The 17,436-nt window shown below is 32.1% G+C and overlaps 2 protein-coding genes across 4 annotated transcripts; one reads left to right on the plus strand and one right to left on the minus strand.

The window, feature by feature from the left end:
• Positions 1-553: 553 nt before the first annotated feature.
• LOC109179918 (cell division control protein 2 homolog A) lies at positions 554-6,126 on the plus strand. 2 transcript variants are annotated; one of them, XM_019329404.1, is made up of 9 exons: positions 554-658; positions 1,436-1,467; positions 1,553-1,737; positions 3,437-3,557; positions 4,093-4,266; positions 4,601-4,764; positions 5,016-5,103; positions 5,325-5,378; positions 5,768-6,126. In XM_019329404.1, the coding sequence occupies exons 2-9, from the start codon at positions 1,459-1,461 to the stop codon at positions 5,855-5,857; spliced, it is 885 nt and encodes a 294-aa protein (XP_019184949.1). In that variant the 5' UTR covers positions 554-658; positions 1,436-1,458; the 3' UTR covers positions 5,858-6,126. The 2 variants fall into 2 exon arrangements, with proteins under 2 accessions (XP_019184949.1, XP_019184950.1); XM_019329405.1 differs by having other exon boundaries at positions 561-719.
• A 502-nt stretch (positions 6,127-6,628) lies between these two features.
• LOC109179784 (auxin-responsive protein IAA26-like) lies at positions 6,629-8,146 on the minus strand. Of its 2 annotated transcripts, none has more exons than XM_019329276.1 (4): positions 7,519-8,146; positions 7,290-7,431; positions 7,025-7,089; positions 6,629-6,923 (listed from the first exon to the last, which is right to left on the minus strand). In XM_019329276.1, the coding sequence occupies exons 1-4, from the start codon at positions 8,018-8,020 to the stop codon at positions 6,895-6,897; spliced, it is 738 nt and encodes a 245-aa protein (XP_019184821.1). In that variant the 5' UTR covers positions 8,021-8,146; the 3' UTR covers positions 6,629-6,894. The 2 variants fall into 2 exon arrangements, with proteins under 2 accessions (XP_019184821.1, XP_019184822.1); XM_019329277.1 differs by having other exon boundaries at positions 6,629-6,918; positions 7,019-7,089.
• Positions 8,147-17,436: the final 9,290 nt, after the last annotated feature.

Raw genomic sequence — 17,436 nt, forward strand, 5'->3', positions numbered from 1 at the left:
ACTGGTCGGCCGCCTAGCGTATCTGTATAATCGGTGGTCTAGGCGGCTGGTCGCCTAGGCGCTGACCACCTAAGCCTCCTAGTCGACTGATTAGCTATTGTTCCCTTCTTTTTTAAATTGGTTATTTTACTCAAAGTGACATCGTTTTAAGCGGAATAATCCTAAATTGTTCAAACTCTCGATGTTTTTTAGGTTAATATTTAAAATTTTAGTATTAATTATTAAAGTATTAAATAGTTTATAATCATCAAGTCTTAAAAAATTAAAAAGTTATAAAAAAAATTTTTTAAAAATAAAATAAAAAATATACGGGTGCCTAAGTGCAGATTAATCACCGCCTAAACGTCCTAGGCACTAGCGCCAAAAGAACGTCTAATGATCTTTTCAACTATGCTTTTGGGTGGGACAATACATGTCAAAATGTCATATGTAATGAAAAAGTGTAATTTAGAGAGCATTGTCACTCATGAAAAGTTACTATTCAGTAATACTTTTTTTGACTGGTGGCCAGTTAATTTAGAGCAGATAGTCCAACTACCCATCAAACAGGTGTTAAAAGCCCAACCCTATACCCACACATACTCGCACTCTCTATCGGCCTTATATCACTCTTTCTCTGTTTCTCCTACTTTTGTCACTCCTCTTTGTTCGATCTCTGGTAAGTCTTCTCAATCTCTCTCTACCGATTCTCAGTTTTCCTGCGCGCTTCATTCTTACAGGTATAGATATGTGCGTATTTATGTGTTTTGTTACACTCACACGTGTATGCATTTTGTGTTATCGTATCTAATTTTTGCTTGATTTTTCTGGTGGTTTAAGCGATTGTGATGTTTCCTTTACGGTCTGCATTTGCTTGCTAAGGAATCGGAGAAAACAATTAAAAATTGCATTTCGAGTAATTGGACTGATCCATGGACTAATCGGAGTTAGTGTGCGTGTTTTGTTGTTTTGATTGTGTTTGGAGGCATTTGTGTTGCACGATCGGGGAATGTGTCATGATCATCTCGTATATGATGTGTAAATTGAGGATGTTTTTGTATGTATTTTTGCCTTGAAATGGAATGCCAGGAGCTCATAGCTAATGTTCTAGCATTTGTGGCAGTAATGTTGAAATGTATGTTTAATTTGATTCTCAAATTAAAGAGTGCAAGTATATGCTCACACCTTTTAGAGTTATGAAGAGTGGATGGCTCAACTTTTTCACTTTGGTTGGTGTTGCAAAATTTTGGTTGAATATCTCCCCTTTTAAAAGGACTTGATTAATTTACCTGTTTTAGGAGCACACACACTTTGGACTGTTAATATACTATACAAGTTGAAATTCATAGAAAATGCATATGTGTTTTACAAGTCTGCGACTTAATTGTGTTTGGATTTCTTTCCCACTTGGCTTTTGTTGTGAAACCTTTTCTCCTTTGCTCCCTTTTTGTTTCAGCTATATTATTCGTCACTGCCCATATGGACCAGGTAAAATGCTTCTTATTGATGATACCCTTTGTTTCTTCTAAGTTATTTTGTGTATCCTCGATCATGAAATTTGAGAAAAATGCAGTATGAAAAAGTTGAGAAGATTGGCGAAGGGACATATGGTGTAGTATACAAGGCTCGTGACCGAGTAACAAATGAAACTATTGCACTTAAGAAGATTCGACTGGAGCAGGAAGATGAAGGAGTTCCTAGCACTGCTATCAGAGAAATATCCCTCTTAAAAGAGATGCAACATGGAAACATTGTCAGGTATGCAATGTGATGTGCCACCTTTACATTTCCTAACGGTGAAGACTGTAATCCACCAGTCACATTATATCTTCACCATTTTGTGCTTGCTTACAATAGGATCTATTTTATGAATTTCTGAATACACTTCAACATAAACTGAAAATTCATGCAGGTTAAATTGTAGTCAGTGATCAGAAATGATATAATATGATTTCCTGTTGTTTCTTGTCTTCTTATTCCCCCTGTTATTGTGGTGGTTGTTAGATAAAACACCAGTCACTGCAATGTGGGGGAAAAGGGTTTGACACAATACAAAACAATCATGTAAGTGCTATAGGGTTTATTTTCTTTTTGCTCAACATGAGAGGCCTCATTGTAGAGGTTCTGAAAGGGGTAGATATGACAAAATGGGGGTCAAATTTGTTAAAAGCAGAAGGCGTGTGACAACAAATTTTCTTGCCTTGGTGAGGCGCAGTTGTGTGAGAAAGCAGCCGCTTCTTGGCAGAGCAACAAAGCCACAACGCACAGCCAGGCCATGCTTTCTCATGAAAAGCACAGTCAACTCATAGGTCAGCGCCAAAAATAAAAAACAATAAAATAATAAAAGACCTGAAATAGGGTTAGTGAAATTGCGATCTTCTCTTCTCCAAGCTGTCAAGACTTTAAAGGGCTGCTCGCTGCTCACCACTCCCAGAAATTAGGGTTCATGAGGTCGCCTCCAGCATCTCTTCGGTGGTTTAACCTTGCCAGTTGCCAATGAAATCGTGGTCACTTGGACCTTCAGCAGGAGTTCAGGAAAATGAAATAGCTGTCTCACTCTCGAGTCCCGCAAGATGAAATTATATATTTTTGGTCCGAATTTTGACCAGACTCCAGTGTAGTCTAGGTTCCTCTGTTTCGGAGAGTGAAGTATTCAAGTAGTCTCGGACTCTGGTTTTTCTGATATTCCGAATTTCTGATTAAAAAATAAAAATTCTAGGTTCCTCTGTTTGACTATTTCGGCCAGTGAAGTTTTATTTTTTAAAAAACTTTGAATATAAATCTCTAATTAAAAAAAAAAGAAACTTTTATAAAACTGGAACTTTTGTTTTATAAAGCTTTACATCTTTTTTTTTTTTTTTCATAAATACTTTTATAAAGTTGTCATTTTTTAAATGTCATTTTGCATCACTAATTGAGTAATTGTTATTTTTTGGAAAAGTATCGCTTACTGTGAAAAAACTGCTTCTCTTTGCACTTCCGCTTTAAAGCAAAGCCCAGCCTCGTCCCTATGCTTTTTCGCTTTATAAAGATTGGTGGAGGTGGGGGTAATGCCAGATATGAGGATCTAGCCATAGACTGTTGATTCTTGAAACATCATATGATGCTATATTTCTCATTTAACTACTCAAGGAACATCATACTTTTCAACTATTTAGCTTTTAAAGTGTTTACTGTGTGTTTCTCTTTAATTGTGTTATCTACAGAGACCTTTAAGTTCTATAGTGAAGATATATACATGCATATCATACTAGTTTTGAACTTTATGATTTACTCTGTTATTTTTTCAATTCATATCTTTGTTGGAAACTTCAATTTTGGTAGCAAACCTGAATTTCTATTTTTAGATTATGGCAGAAATGCTCCTTTTGGAATCAACCTTCTATTTTGCAAACATTTCTACTAACCATTCTTGGAGTCCAAGTGCCTAGATGATCTTATTGATGCTTGATAACAGGTTGCAGGATGTGGTGCACAGTGAGAGGCGATTATATCTGGTATTTGAATACCTTGATTTGGATTTGAAGAAGCATATGGATTCTTGCCCAGACTTCTCCAAGAATCCACGTATGATAAAAGTGAGTAATCTCTTTATGCCACTTGTGGAGGTTGGTGCACGATGTGGTTTGATGTAGGATGCATTATAATTCATATTATGTAGCAGGTTCAGGTGTTTCATTTAATCTGTTGGGCAACAATTGAAAATTACATTTAAAACCCGATGAATCTTTTAAAGTTTCTGCTCACGGTAATGCTATAAGAGATTTTGGGAACAGTTAAACTCCAAGTGTTGTGTTTATTTGAAGGCTGGTTTTTCATCTTGAAAGACTGCAATAAAAAACAAGTTACCTGCTCTTTTCTTGGGGGGGGGGGGGGGGGTGGTTAAGGTGAGGAATAGCTTGCATAAAATAATTAATTAACGGAAAAGCAAGAGTGATGCCCTAACTCCCCAAGGATAAAGATTCATACATTTTAAGTAATGCAGTTTGAGGAAACATGATATTCAGTTTACCTACTCAGGCTCTCAAGTGGGCGTGTAGATCAAAGAATTTGCTCACTGCCAATTTTTTGTTGGATTGTTTTTGTTGATGCCTATTTATTCATATATTGCAGATGTTTTTGTATCAAATACTCCGTGGAATTGCTTATTGTCATTCTCATAGAGTCCTTCATCGAGATCTCAAGCCTCAAAATTTATTGATAGATCAGCGTACGAATGCATTAAAGCTTGCAGACTTTGGTTTGGCTAGAGCATTCGGCATTCCTGTCAGGACTTTTACTCATGAGGTAGGTTGTTGACTGGTTGTGAGTTGTCCATATGCCAATATCTCATGCTGGCTTCCCTTATAAGATCAAAGAAAAAAGTAGTTTATGATGCTTGTGTGAACAGAACTAGTTTTATGTCTAACCTTAGCTTATGAGTTTTTCAGTATTGTAAAACAAAAAGTATCATCTATAGTCATATTCGAAATGAGCCATTTATCTTTGCTGCTAATGTTTTGTTAAACCACATATTTAGAAATGCTGTTAATCTTGGATAGATAATCTTCCAACACTTAAATATCTAATTTACTCTTTTTTCTTTTCCTTTTTTTTTTTTTTTTTGGGTTTTTGTTTCCAGGTGGTGACACTATGGTACAGGGCACCAGAAATACTGCTTGGATCACGACATTATTCTACTCCAGTTGATGTGTGGTCAGTTGGTTGCATATTTGCTGAGATGGTGAACCAACGGGCACTTTTCCCCGGGGACTCAGAAATTGATGAGCTCTTCAAGATTTTCAGGTTTCACATCTTCTCCATGTTTTTTCTTTAATGAGTTATAGCGATCCTTCTTTACCCCTAATTCTGGGAAAACTTGGGAGACTAAAAATTTGTTTCTTGAAGAGTTTACTCGAAACATTGTCTAAATCTATTATGGAAGGAAAGCAGTAAAACTTTTTCAGAGAGTGGAGTTTTAGCAATTTGTTTCGTTATGTTTGATGTCATAGTGGTTTGCTTAGATGTTATGATTCTCCAATTTTATTTTTATGAAGAGTGATGGGTACTCCTAATGAGGAAATATGGCCTGGCGTGACATCTCTGCCTGACTACAAAAGTTCCTTTCCTAAATGGCCCCCTAAGGTAAGTGTTGGGTTCCTTTTGGTTTTATGTTTGATCTACATAACTATTGATTCTTTTTCCTTTTGCTTTGCTTTTGTTTTTGTTTTGTTTTGTTTTTTTTTTTTTTTTTGTTTTTTTTTTTTGTTTTTGTTTTTTTTTTTTTAATATTTTTTAAAATTATTTTAATCCCAATAGTTAGAACTTAAAACCAAATTTTATTCTATTGTATATATACTTTTCAGGATCTAGCAACTGTGGTACCAAATCTTGATGCATCCGGCCTTGATCTCCTCAGTGTAAGTAATACAACTTTTAATTAAAACAGAGATGTTAAATTTATTGGATTTATATCTTCAAACATAATAACCAAGTATTCTAGTTTTCTGTATTTTGCGTTGGCCGTGGTATTTTGATTGGCGAAAGCCTCTCCCCTGAAAAGTACAATTTTTTTTTTTTTTTTTTTTTTTTTTTTTTTTTTTTTTTTTTTATATCAAATACAACACTGATGTGAAAATCTTCTTATATTGCCATATTATTAGAGACTTGGAAATTCCTTGCAATGATTTGTTTTCCTTTTTCATTGAAAAAGTTCAACATAAAAGTTACTATGAACGATGTACTTGTATTACCAAAATTGGATTACAAAATGTTTCTAATCTAATGTTTATATGTGTTATGGTTTCAGAAAATGCTCTGCTTGGACCCCAGCAAAAGAATCACTGCCAGGAGTGCCCTTGAACACGGGTACTTCAAGGATATTGGGTTTGTCCCTTGAAATTTAGTTCTATCCTGAATACATGTGTAAAGCGGAATGCAGTGTACCTTTTTTTATTTTGTGGGCCAATATATATTAGTGGTTTATCGAGTTGTCAACTTGTCATCATGCCCTCTCTTGATTAAGGATTGTTCTGGTACAATTTTTTTTTTCCTGTAATTTTCAGTTCAATATTCTTGTAAGAATATGCTTGTTCACAGACACTGAATTGTTTTATCCTCTTGAATAGATTGATTTTGTGTGCCACATTATTGTTGTACTCGGTTCAATTGTCTGGAAAGTGAGTGTTCTTGATTGTTTACATTTTGTGTTGTGTCATTGTTTTATTTGTTGGACTGACGGATAGAAACTAAATCCTAACTTCTTAAGTTTTGCTCAGCCACTAGTTGTGTTTGAGCTTTGAGGCATTTGCTCGATCTTGGAATTGTGGCTAAATATATTTTGTCTATAAAGTACTTTCCACAGGTCTAGTTGATGTGGCTTGAGTAATATGCCCGTGAAATTACAAATATGCTGTTAATACCATGTGTCTCAGCTTCTGTTCAAACTTTCCCTTCCAGATTGAGGTACCTTGAGCTAAACTCTCTCTTCAGAGTTATTATGCCTGAGAAATTCTGTTCTGATACAAACGGATTATCTACCCATTTTTTGTATGATAATGATAATGTCTATAAAGCATGCTAGTACTTATTTATTCTGGTATGAAAATGTCAAATGGCAAAATGAGTAGACCGTTAGTTGTACATATTTTTAAGTTGTAAGTGATACACATTACAGATGAAATTACATTAAATTTTTATTTTAGGCATTACATTCTTACGGATATGGTTACATACACTTCAATTGTGAAATTGATACAATAGCCTATATAAGCACACATATTTGTACTACATTTAACTTTAAAGATAGACTCTGAGGAATAATACACAGAAATAGGGACTACATTATTGGCCCTTTGAAGTGATAGCACACAGGAAAGGAGAATTATTATAAAATTATATAGCATCTCCCAGTGGTTGTAGCCAAGCCTGATTGGTTCAAAAGTTCCCCAGCTTGCCTCTGCTAACTGAAACCAACCAAAACCCCATCTTAAGCTCCTCAAGAAAACTAGTACACTTGTAATTGAAGTGCATGGAATTATGTAGCATAAACAAAAGAAAAACTTACTGTATAGTGCAGAAACTTCGGACTTCTTCAATAGGCGCAACCTCTTAGCCGAAGATATAAACATGCTGTAAACATGTTTGTTTATAGAACCAAGTAAGATTATGAATTATATTAGCCAATCTAAAGCATATAGTACATGGATCGCCCCATAAGATTTTGTGAGCTCCCCAATTGCTTGGTTAAGACTTAAGACCCTTTTGATATTCAGTAGTATAGTATTGCTATGGAATTAGTGAGGTTATAAGTAAGAAGAACTAGTGCTTACTGCCAGGGAACATCACCCACTAGCATTCTGTCTCCTTCCTCATCCTCATAAACTAGTGTATATTCCTTGCTTCCTGATATTCCACTGTGAACTTGTGCAGTTGCCTCATTTCCCTCTAGACCAGCCAAATCATCTCTTTGAGCTAGAACCAAAAATGAAAAAATAAAAAAGTAGAAGTCAGATAGAATGGTGTTGGCTTTCTATGATATGTTGTTGTTTTTGAGATTACCAGCAAGAAGTCCTGTGAAGAGTGCATCAACACCTGAGTAGAGTGCTTCATAATTGTCATAAACTGTCAGATCAACTTTTCTTCCTATGGGGACACCCTCCATGTTAACCTTCACAAACAAAGCATCTTTAGGCTTTTCCGAGCTGCCATCATCTTTCTCCTCTTTGATCATACTAGTAATCTTTGGGCCTGTTTGCTTCAGAGAACCACTAGCTGTAGTGTTTTTTCTAGACGAACGAACTGGGGGCCAACCGATGACTGGGCTCTTCTCGAGCCTGCAGTTTTTGGCACTCCTTTGATCTTGTGCTGGCGAAATCCTATTTGTACCTTCATGTAATATCCCTCTTTTGGCTCCAGGAAGAGAAAGCAGAGGAGGCTGTTCTTGCCCCGGAGGAGCAAGCCTAAGCTCGAGCTTTCTATTCTCTAAGATTTCATGTTTCCCATTGTTCTCACTCGTTGTTCCTATAGGAATCGCATAGAGAAACTTGGGAATTTCTTCCATTCTGTTGTTTTATAGATGGAGAAAAATTGAAGGAGAAGAAATAATAGTTGTGGTGAAGGTGGAGTACTATGAAGTAAAGTATGTAGTTTGTGTTGGTTTGCATAGATATATAGGATAGTTCTTTTCCTGTTACTAATTCCCTTTTGGTACATGTCAAAGGTTGGTTGTATAGAACTACAGTCTACAGGAAGTGAGGTTGGATCATTATTCATTCTTTTTGATTAGACAGGATGCCAGGAGGCTCATTCTATTCATACACCAGTCATACACTGCACTTTTATTATGCAATTGTTATAGCATGGACCAGAGCTTAACTTGCAAGATGGACCCAGGTTCAAAATACACAATTTGCATACTGAATGTTCACAATTTACATATTGAGTATTCACAATTTACATGCTTAATGTTCACAATTTACCTTTTACAAAATTGTAAGTATTTAATATGTAAATTGTGTAACTTGGACACGAATTTACCTTACAAGGTGGGTTCAGGTCCATAAAATAATTTGCTTTTATTATGCGGGTGGACAGGAGATTTTGGAGATCACACCGTCCAACAATGGTGGAGGCTAACTATAGAAATAAGTTTAGTAAGCTTCAATTAGAAAATACCATTAATCAAACAAAACGGTTTGAATATAAAATAATATATATTATAAATCAAAATATTAGTTAGATGAGATATGGATATTCTCTCGTATTTTGAAATGTATATAAAGTCATTTCATTTGGCACACTATCAATGGTGCTTCCAAATCATGGATTGGTATGAAATGATAGCTACTAAATTATGCATGTTAAGTCATAACATTAATCTTAAAATTAATACTAGTAATAATTAAACGTTCTGCAAATTTTTAGTATGATGGACAAATCATGTTTTCAACCGCAAGTAAAAATTGGATTCTATTGTGCCTTATGTAGTTCTTTCACTAGTCTAAGATATTTCCTTAGCTTGTATAATGACTATAAGTTTAACATTTTTATATAATGACTGTTATTACGAAACATTTCCTAATAATACTGAAGGGTAGTTAAATAAATAAATAAATAAAAACCATGTTTTCTTTGGATACATTGTAGCATTGAGATTTTTATTTTCTATTTTAATGACCTTAACCCAAGTGATTATGGGAAATATTTTAACTAAACCCACATTGCAAAAAGATTTACTTTTCATAGAAGAGAAGGTGGATTGACCTTTTTAGTCTTCTTGCTAATCCATGCATCCCCTCCTTATAGCAACAATAAAATAAAATAAAAAAAGATTCTGAAGCACTAGCTAATTAATGTGGCAATATATATGGTAGGGTATTTTGTCAGTCTTTTGGTTAGTCTTCCACTGAGAAACTAAATAGTCAAATGGCTAATGAAAACACATTCAATTCTATTACTACTATTCCTGTTAAGCTTTTGTAGTTGCAGAAGGTGAACAGGCCAGGGGAAAAGTGAAATAATCACAGTGCATGTGAGATGGATGAGGCTATCTCTGTATACTAGCTAGGGATGCCATTTGTGATTTTTGCCACATTGCATTATTCTCTCTACTGTTCTTTGCATCTTTTGCATGTGCTGATGATTACTTATTCTTTTTGGCGTCCGTAAATCGGCCATCCACCATCCGGTATTGTCTCATATTACAAAGCCTGCATGCACCAATAATGATTCAAGAATATATATATCATGGCAGTTTGATTTATGAAAAAGAATTTATAAGGAATAAAATTTAAGTTTCATGAAATCAAAATGATATATGGATTTAATATTTCAGTGTTTGATTTGCTTTAAAATTGAAACTCCAAGGAATTCATTTCTTCCTCAACTTTTACGATTTGAAAGTCCCATCCCATCAACCAAACAAGTTGTTGGAGCATTCGTTCTGATCAATTGGGTTTTAGGGTTTTTGGGTGTCAACAAGGAGATAGAGAGAAGTTAAAAAAGAAAAAAAACAAAATTAAAAAAAAGTGAGCTTTTCTTACAAACCCAAAGGGTGCATGGAAGACAGCAATCGTTATGCTATGGACTCGTGTCCAGTATGCATTGTAGACACGGTAACGGTGCGTTAGTGGCATCGTTATCATTCACTAATTTTTTTTTTTTTTTTTTTTTTTTTTAAATTTAGACAGCTTTGTTATAGCAACATATGTTCATAATTTTATTACTATATGTTCATAATTGTAAGTTAATGATGTCAGAGCTCTGTGTTCATAATTCTATAACTATACATTCATAATTGCATAACTGTACATTCATAATTCAATAACTGTAAATTCATAATTTTTGAAGCTCTATGTTCACAATTTTAGAGCTCTATGTTCATAATTTTATCACTATATGTTCATAATTGTAAGTTCATAATGTCATAGCTCTGTGTTCATAATTCCATAACTTACATTCATAATTCTATAACTGTACACTCATAATTCCATAACTGTACATTCATAACTCCACAAATGAATAACGTCGTTAATGCCGTTATTTTTAAACTGGAATGCCACGTTTTCCCTAAAAACGACATCGTTTTGGACTCGTGTCCACATTGTGGATACGAGTCCACAGCATAATTTGCGTGGAAGACAGGACCGTTCCAATAAAAATTTGGGTCCTGTGCAATATCTTAATTTTGGGCTTCTTTAAAGTAATTTCTATATATAAATAATAGTTGTTTAAAAAGTTGTATCAAAATACATCTTGATACATCTAAAATTTCCAATCGTTATACCCTACACCGCGGCGCGCGTAGCACTGTGCACCGCGCGCCTCCCAAAACGACGTCGTTTTGGGAGGCGCGGTAGGAAGTTGCTGTGATTATGTATATTTGTTCATACAATTATGTATATTTTTTATTATGTACATTTTTTATACAATTATGTACATTTTTTTTTTATACAATTATGTACATCCGAATCAGGAAATTTTTGTGTATTATGTTAAGAGTTGATGTGTATTATGTTAAAAGTTTATGTTTATTATTTATTATGTTAGATTATGTGTATTATCTTTTACGGAGTAAAAAACAGTATATATATTTTGTTATACAATTATGTACATTCATGTATACAATTATGTACATTCATGTATAACATTATGTACATTTTTGAACATGAGATTTTTTAAGGAAAATTAACCGCCAAACACTGGGTAGCGAAATTTCAAAAAAAAAAAAATAAAATAAAATCTGAAACGACGTCGTTTTGCATCTAGGTGCACAATGCAACGCGCGCCGTGGTGCAGGATATAAATTGCCTAAAATTTCATTATATAAAATTTTGGGCTTTTTAGGCTTTTTTGTATCTGTTTTCAAAAAAGTTGTATCAAAATATAAATATTGTATAAATAAAATACATCTAAAATTTCATTTAAAAAGACCCATGCCCCAGGTACATTTAGGAGCAAAATCATCTACCAAACTTTTGATATCAACTTCTTCCAAAGACTCATTTTCAATGGAGATTAAAGTTATTCCATTGAGTCTCTCTTGAAACACACTTGATCGTAAGTAAGATTTCAACAATTTCAACTTTAAAAAATTTCTTTCTACAGAAGCAATAATATTGGATATGCAATAGTAGCATTTGGAAAACAACCCATCTGTTTCAATGACTTCAATATACTCACTACCCTTATCTTTTTTTTTTTTTTTTTTTTTTCTGATAAAATCTCTCTAAGCAATTTTAGCTCAATATACAATTAATTTCCATCAATATAACCACACGGTTTATCCTTCTTAAGAATGCTAATTGAGATTTGGGAATTGTATTAAAAACAAATAAAAATAATTGTAATTGCTAATCAACATAAGGTCCCAGTTAAAGATGCTTAATTGTTATTTAAAATTTTGAATTGGGAATTGCCATTCTTAATTAACAATGGTACTTGTAATTGAGATTTAGGAATTGAGAATTGCCAAAAGTAGAGAAGGGAATCAATGAAATATATATATATATATATATATATATATATATATATATATATATCGCACACACACAAAAGCAAACACACTTTTAAAAATTTTTTTTTTAATGCAATTGTGAATTGGGCTCAATTTCACCTTACGACAAATTGGTCCAATCTTCTTGCGCTTAGCCTAAAATCTCGAATACTATATGCACATATAGTTTTTTTTTTTTTTTTTTTTTTTTTTTTTTTTTTTTTTTATGGGCCCCCAATTTTTTGGGGGCCCTGTGCGGTTGCACATGTTAGGCATGCTCAGTCCCGGTCCTGATGGGAGACATAGGCAAATTATGTTGTGCATCCATATGCATCATGCATGGTGCATACGGATGCAAAAACGACGTCGTTTTGCATCAAAACGCGCGTCCTACTTTAAAAAAAAAAATCAGTTTCGATTCCCAGCAACAACATTATGTTATTCATTTTTTAGTTCATTCATTCTGGATTTTTAGTTATGAAATTCTGGATGTATAGTTATGCAATTCTGGATGTATAGTTATGCAATTCTGGATGTGTAGTTATGAAGTTATGGATGTGTAGTTATGCAATTCTGGATGTATAATTATGAAGTTATGGATGTGTAATTATGCAATTCTGGATTTATAGTTATGAAATTATGGATGTGTAGTTATGTATGGATGTATAGTTATGAAATTATAGATGTGATGAAATTATGGATGTGTAGTTATCAATTCTGATTTAAAAAAAAAAAAAAAATTAGACGTCAAAATAACGTCGTTTTTACATCCGGATGCACCATGCATGGTGCCTACGAATGCACAACATAACGATCAGGAGACATGTGCCCGTTGAAAGTGCGAGTTAACCACAATTTTTTTATTATTATAAAAACCCATGATTTTTTATTATTATCAAAAACCATGAAAAATCAATCATTGTAGTGGATTGAGCACCTCTACCCACCAATCTCTCTCTTTCTCATCCACCTCATATATATGATTTGTCTCATAAATTGAGAAAAAATTATTGATGCGGTTGCCCTAATTTAAAAATTTGGGTGATTACATTTTATATGTTTATAGAGTTTACGGTTTAAGCTTCTCTAAATAGCTCATCATACAATAGGTCAATTTAAACAAGTTAAATTGTAAATCACCTGAAATGCGAATTAAAATGATGCGCATTATATTAGTAACGAGTTATGTGTACCTTATTAAACATGAACTTTTTAAATTCAAAACCCCAACCCTATATTAGTAACGAGTTATGTGTACCTTATTAAACATGAACTTTTTAAATTCAAAACCCCAACCCATTATTTGGGGCAAATTATATCGTAGACCGCGGTCCATAATGGATGATGGACAGAGCTTCTAATCGTTTTGTGCTGTTCCGTAAAAAGTAACTATGTTATTCAATTTCATTTTGTATACAGTGCAGTTTCATTTCGACACAACTACAGTTTCATTCGATTTTTATACACTCAAATATGTGAAAATATTATTTAATTTTATTTTATATACACTATAGTTTCATTAAAACACAACTACATTATCATTTCGATATAACTACAGTTTCATTACACAATATACACTTAAATATGTGAAATATTATTCAGTTTCATTTTATATACACTGCAGTTTCATTTCAACACAAATACAATTTCATTTCAATTCAATTGCAGTTTCATTTGATAATATAAAAATAATACGTGAGGCAGTGTCAGTTTAGATACACTGTAGTTTCAGTTGGTAATTAATGCACCAAACATGCACGCGCGCTCCGTTAACTGTAATGGTGCGCCGTTTCTTTACTTAAAGAAACACGTCGTTTTTTGGACCGCGATCCACACTATAATTGCTGGTTATTTGGTTTGTAATGTCACATGTTACAACAAACATGAAATATTTGGCATATTAAAATTGTATGTGATTCTTTGCATTTAGGAGCAAAAGCTAATTAATTAAGATATTTGTGGATGCTTTGTCAGCGGGAGGAACAAAATAACATGCGAGCTTCCGAAAATTTTGCCAAATAATTAAAATATAAATCACTTTTTCATGATGGAAGGCATTGACAAGTAAGGCTTTCAATTCAATTCAAGCTGGTGAATAAAAGCAAGCTAGCACGCGTTGCATATTTGATGGATGAGTAGGATGCCTCCTGTCCTGTATGTGTTTTTCTCCATTCTTCTTTCTACCATAGTGCATTTTTAGCTTTTTCATTTCTCTCTCTCCTCCCCATTCAAACTTCAATGGAGGCAATGGAGAAGTTCAATGAATATTATTCACACCAAATATATATAATAATATTTCCCATGTTACGCCTTTTTTTCTTCTCTCAAAAAGTTGAATCCGACCTCCGATACGACAGAGCATTTGGAATGATGTAAATCACGGTGACTCAATGGCTCAACAGACAGAGTCAAATGCCGGTGTGCATAAGGGGTCTGTTCACTTTGAGGCTTACAAGTTAATAATGATAATGATAATGATAATAATAAAAATATTTATTTGATTGCTCTCCAATAGTATTATGTATGTATATAAACGACACAATTAAGTTCATTCCACTTTGAGCCAACACCTTCATGTTGCTAAAGTTTTATCTTAAATGACTAGTTTTTTTACGCGCATTGTGCGATTGAGATAATATCTAATGTTTTATTTTTTAAATAAGTACTTTAAAGTATATATAAAGGTATGATTACATTGAAATTGTTAATGCATAGATAGTTGCATGTTGAATTTGTGTATTTTAAATAGGTAATTCTAAGTTTACAAATGCAAGATAATATAGTCAAGATTGATTATAATTGTCAATAAAATAATAGTATAGGTATGATTGAAACCAAATACGGGACATAAGAGAGAGAAAATAAAAATTAGGGCATAAAATATTAAATATATACTAATATTGAAGAGCTAACTGTTGATTGCCAAACAAGGACATTGTGAGGTAGTTTTCACTTCAATTTGTTGTGTGATTTGAATACTCTTTTTGTCAATAAATCCCCCAATTAGTTAATATGATTGGCTTAATATATTTTTTATTTTTTTTTAAAAAAAAATTATTATTATTATTATTATTATTATTATTATTATTATTATTATTATTATTATTATTATTATTATTATTATTATTATTATTATTATTATTATTATTATTATTATTTTGTATACCCTTAGATCATTTTATATGTTAATCTAAACAGGTAATTTTTTCAAATATCTTTTTACCAACCGTTATATAATTCACTAGTCAAATCCGCTAACTGCTGATTGTCAAACAAGGACATTACGAGATAGTTCTCACTTCAATTTGTTGTGTGATTTGAATACTCTCTTTGTCAACAAATCACTCAAATAGCTAATATGATTGACTTTATTAATTATATTTTTAAAATTTTTTCATGATATTAATAAAATACTTGGTAAATAAATATATAGCATTATTTTGTATTATAACTTAGATATTTAATTAAAAAATAGTGCACCAAAAGGATAATAGACAATGTAGTGAATATAATCAATTGATGAATTTTTTTTTTTTTTTTTGAATGAATCAATTGATGAATTTAAATGTAAAGAATTTTTACATTGGAGAAATATGAAGACAATATAACTAATAAAATTATTTCTCTTAATTAATTTATTGATAATGAATAATTTTTTTTTAATAAAGACATTGTAGGGACAATGTAGCGAACAGGCCCGGCCCTGGGCAAGGGCGAGCTGGGCCCTTGCCCAGGGCCCACACTTGAAAGGGGCCCACCACCAAGTAGTTATGCTGTGCATCTGTTGCACCATGCATGGTGCATACGGATGCAAAAACGACGTCGTTTTATTAAAAACGCACGTCTCCCCTTTAAAAAAAAATTCAGGTTCGATTCCCAGCAACAACATTATGTTGTTCATTCATTCTGGAATTTTAGTTCATAGATTATGGAATTTTAGTTCATTGATTCTGGAATTATAGTTCATCGATTCTGGAATTGTAGTTCATCGATTATGAAATTTTAGTTCATAGATTCTGGAATTTTAGTTCATTCATTCTGAAATTTTTAGTTCATAGATTAGATTCTGGAATTTTAGTTTATAGATTCTGAAATTATAGTTCATCGATTATGGAATTATAATTTATCGATTCTGGAATTTTAGTTCATATGTTGTTGCTGGGAATCGAACCTGAATTTTTATTTTTAAGAGGAGACACGCGTTTTTAATAAAACGACGTTGTTTTTGCATCCGTATGCACCATGCATGGTGCATACGGATGCACAGTATAATTTGCCGCCCACCACCTTAGCTAACTGCCTTTTATATATATACTGTACTATAGATTTTAGGTCTAACTAAATAACATACATTTATAGTTAACTTTGCGTAGTTGGTTGGAATTGTGCACCTCAATGTAGAGGTCAAGGGGTTGAGTTCTCATGGTTCCAAAGTTTTTTTCTCTCAAGACCAATTTAGGGATATAAGTATAGCAGATATAGTATTAAAAATAAGGGATATTATATTATATAGTATTAACTTTCCAAAAAAAAAAAATATTATATATTATATAATATTAAAATTAAAATTATAACTTATAGAATTTAATTTTTCCTCACTACTCTTTAGAAGATGAATTTAGAAATATTATATAGTACGTATATAATTTATTTTTATTTCTGATTGTATTTTTTGAGTTGTAATTATGTGATTTTTTTATTTTTATTTTTTATTTTATATTTCTATCATTATAGTGAGATTTATAATATAGATTGATTTGTGATTCATATCAATTTTTGAATCTATTTCTATTTGAGTAGAACATGTGTTATTTTGTGAACCTTATAATGATTTATGTATATGTAATATATTTTTGATTTAGTTATGAAATTATTTTAAATGATAGTTTTTTTAATGAATTATTTAATCAATGTAGTTTAAAAGTTCTATTATGTGTCATTTTATTCAAATTAATCTAAAAAGGACTTGAAATTGATCTAACTAAAAGAAAAAAGTATTTATAAATATGATATCTATAGAGAATATGCATGATTTATAACATTTTTTTCTATTCGAACTATTTTATCCGATTAATCATGTTTCATATTTTGTTATGAATATCATTTTTCACATTTTAAAGTGTTTTGATTTATTGCTTCAATAATTAAGATTTCATGCTCTACTAGGTTTTTATAATTTTATTAATAATGACTTTATTATTTATTATAATAACAATGTGATTATCTATAAGTTTATTTGGTTTTAAATTGTTTACCCACTTTTATAAATTATAATTCTTTATTTATGAAGTCTCATATGCAATTATTGAATATTTTGTAATTTTCTTAAGCCAACAAAGGGAAATTCATTTATAACTAACGAAAACATTTAGAGTTGTTTTCATTATTATTACACTGTATGCAAAATTGTTAAAAACTTGTATATCTTATTTCAAGTTATTTGTAATTAGTATATTTTTCATGTAATTATGCAAGTATATATT

Source organism: Ipomoea nil, unplaced genomic scaffold, assembly GCF_001879475.1.
Source record: "Ipomoea nil cultivar Tokyo-kokei standard unplaced genomic scaffold, Asagao_1.1 scaffold0980, whole genome shotgun sequence".
Lineage (NCBI taxonomy): Eukaryota > Viridiplantae > Streptophyta > Magnoliopsida > Solanales > Convolvulaceae > Ipomoea > Ipomoea nil.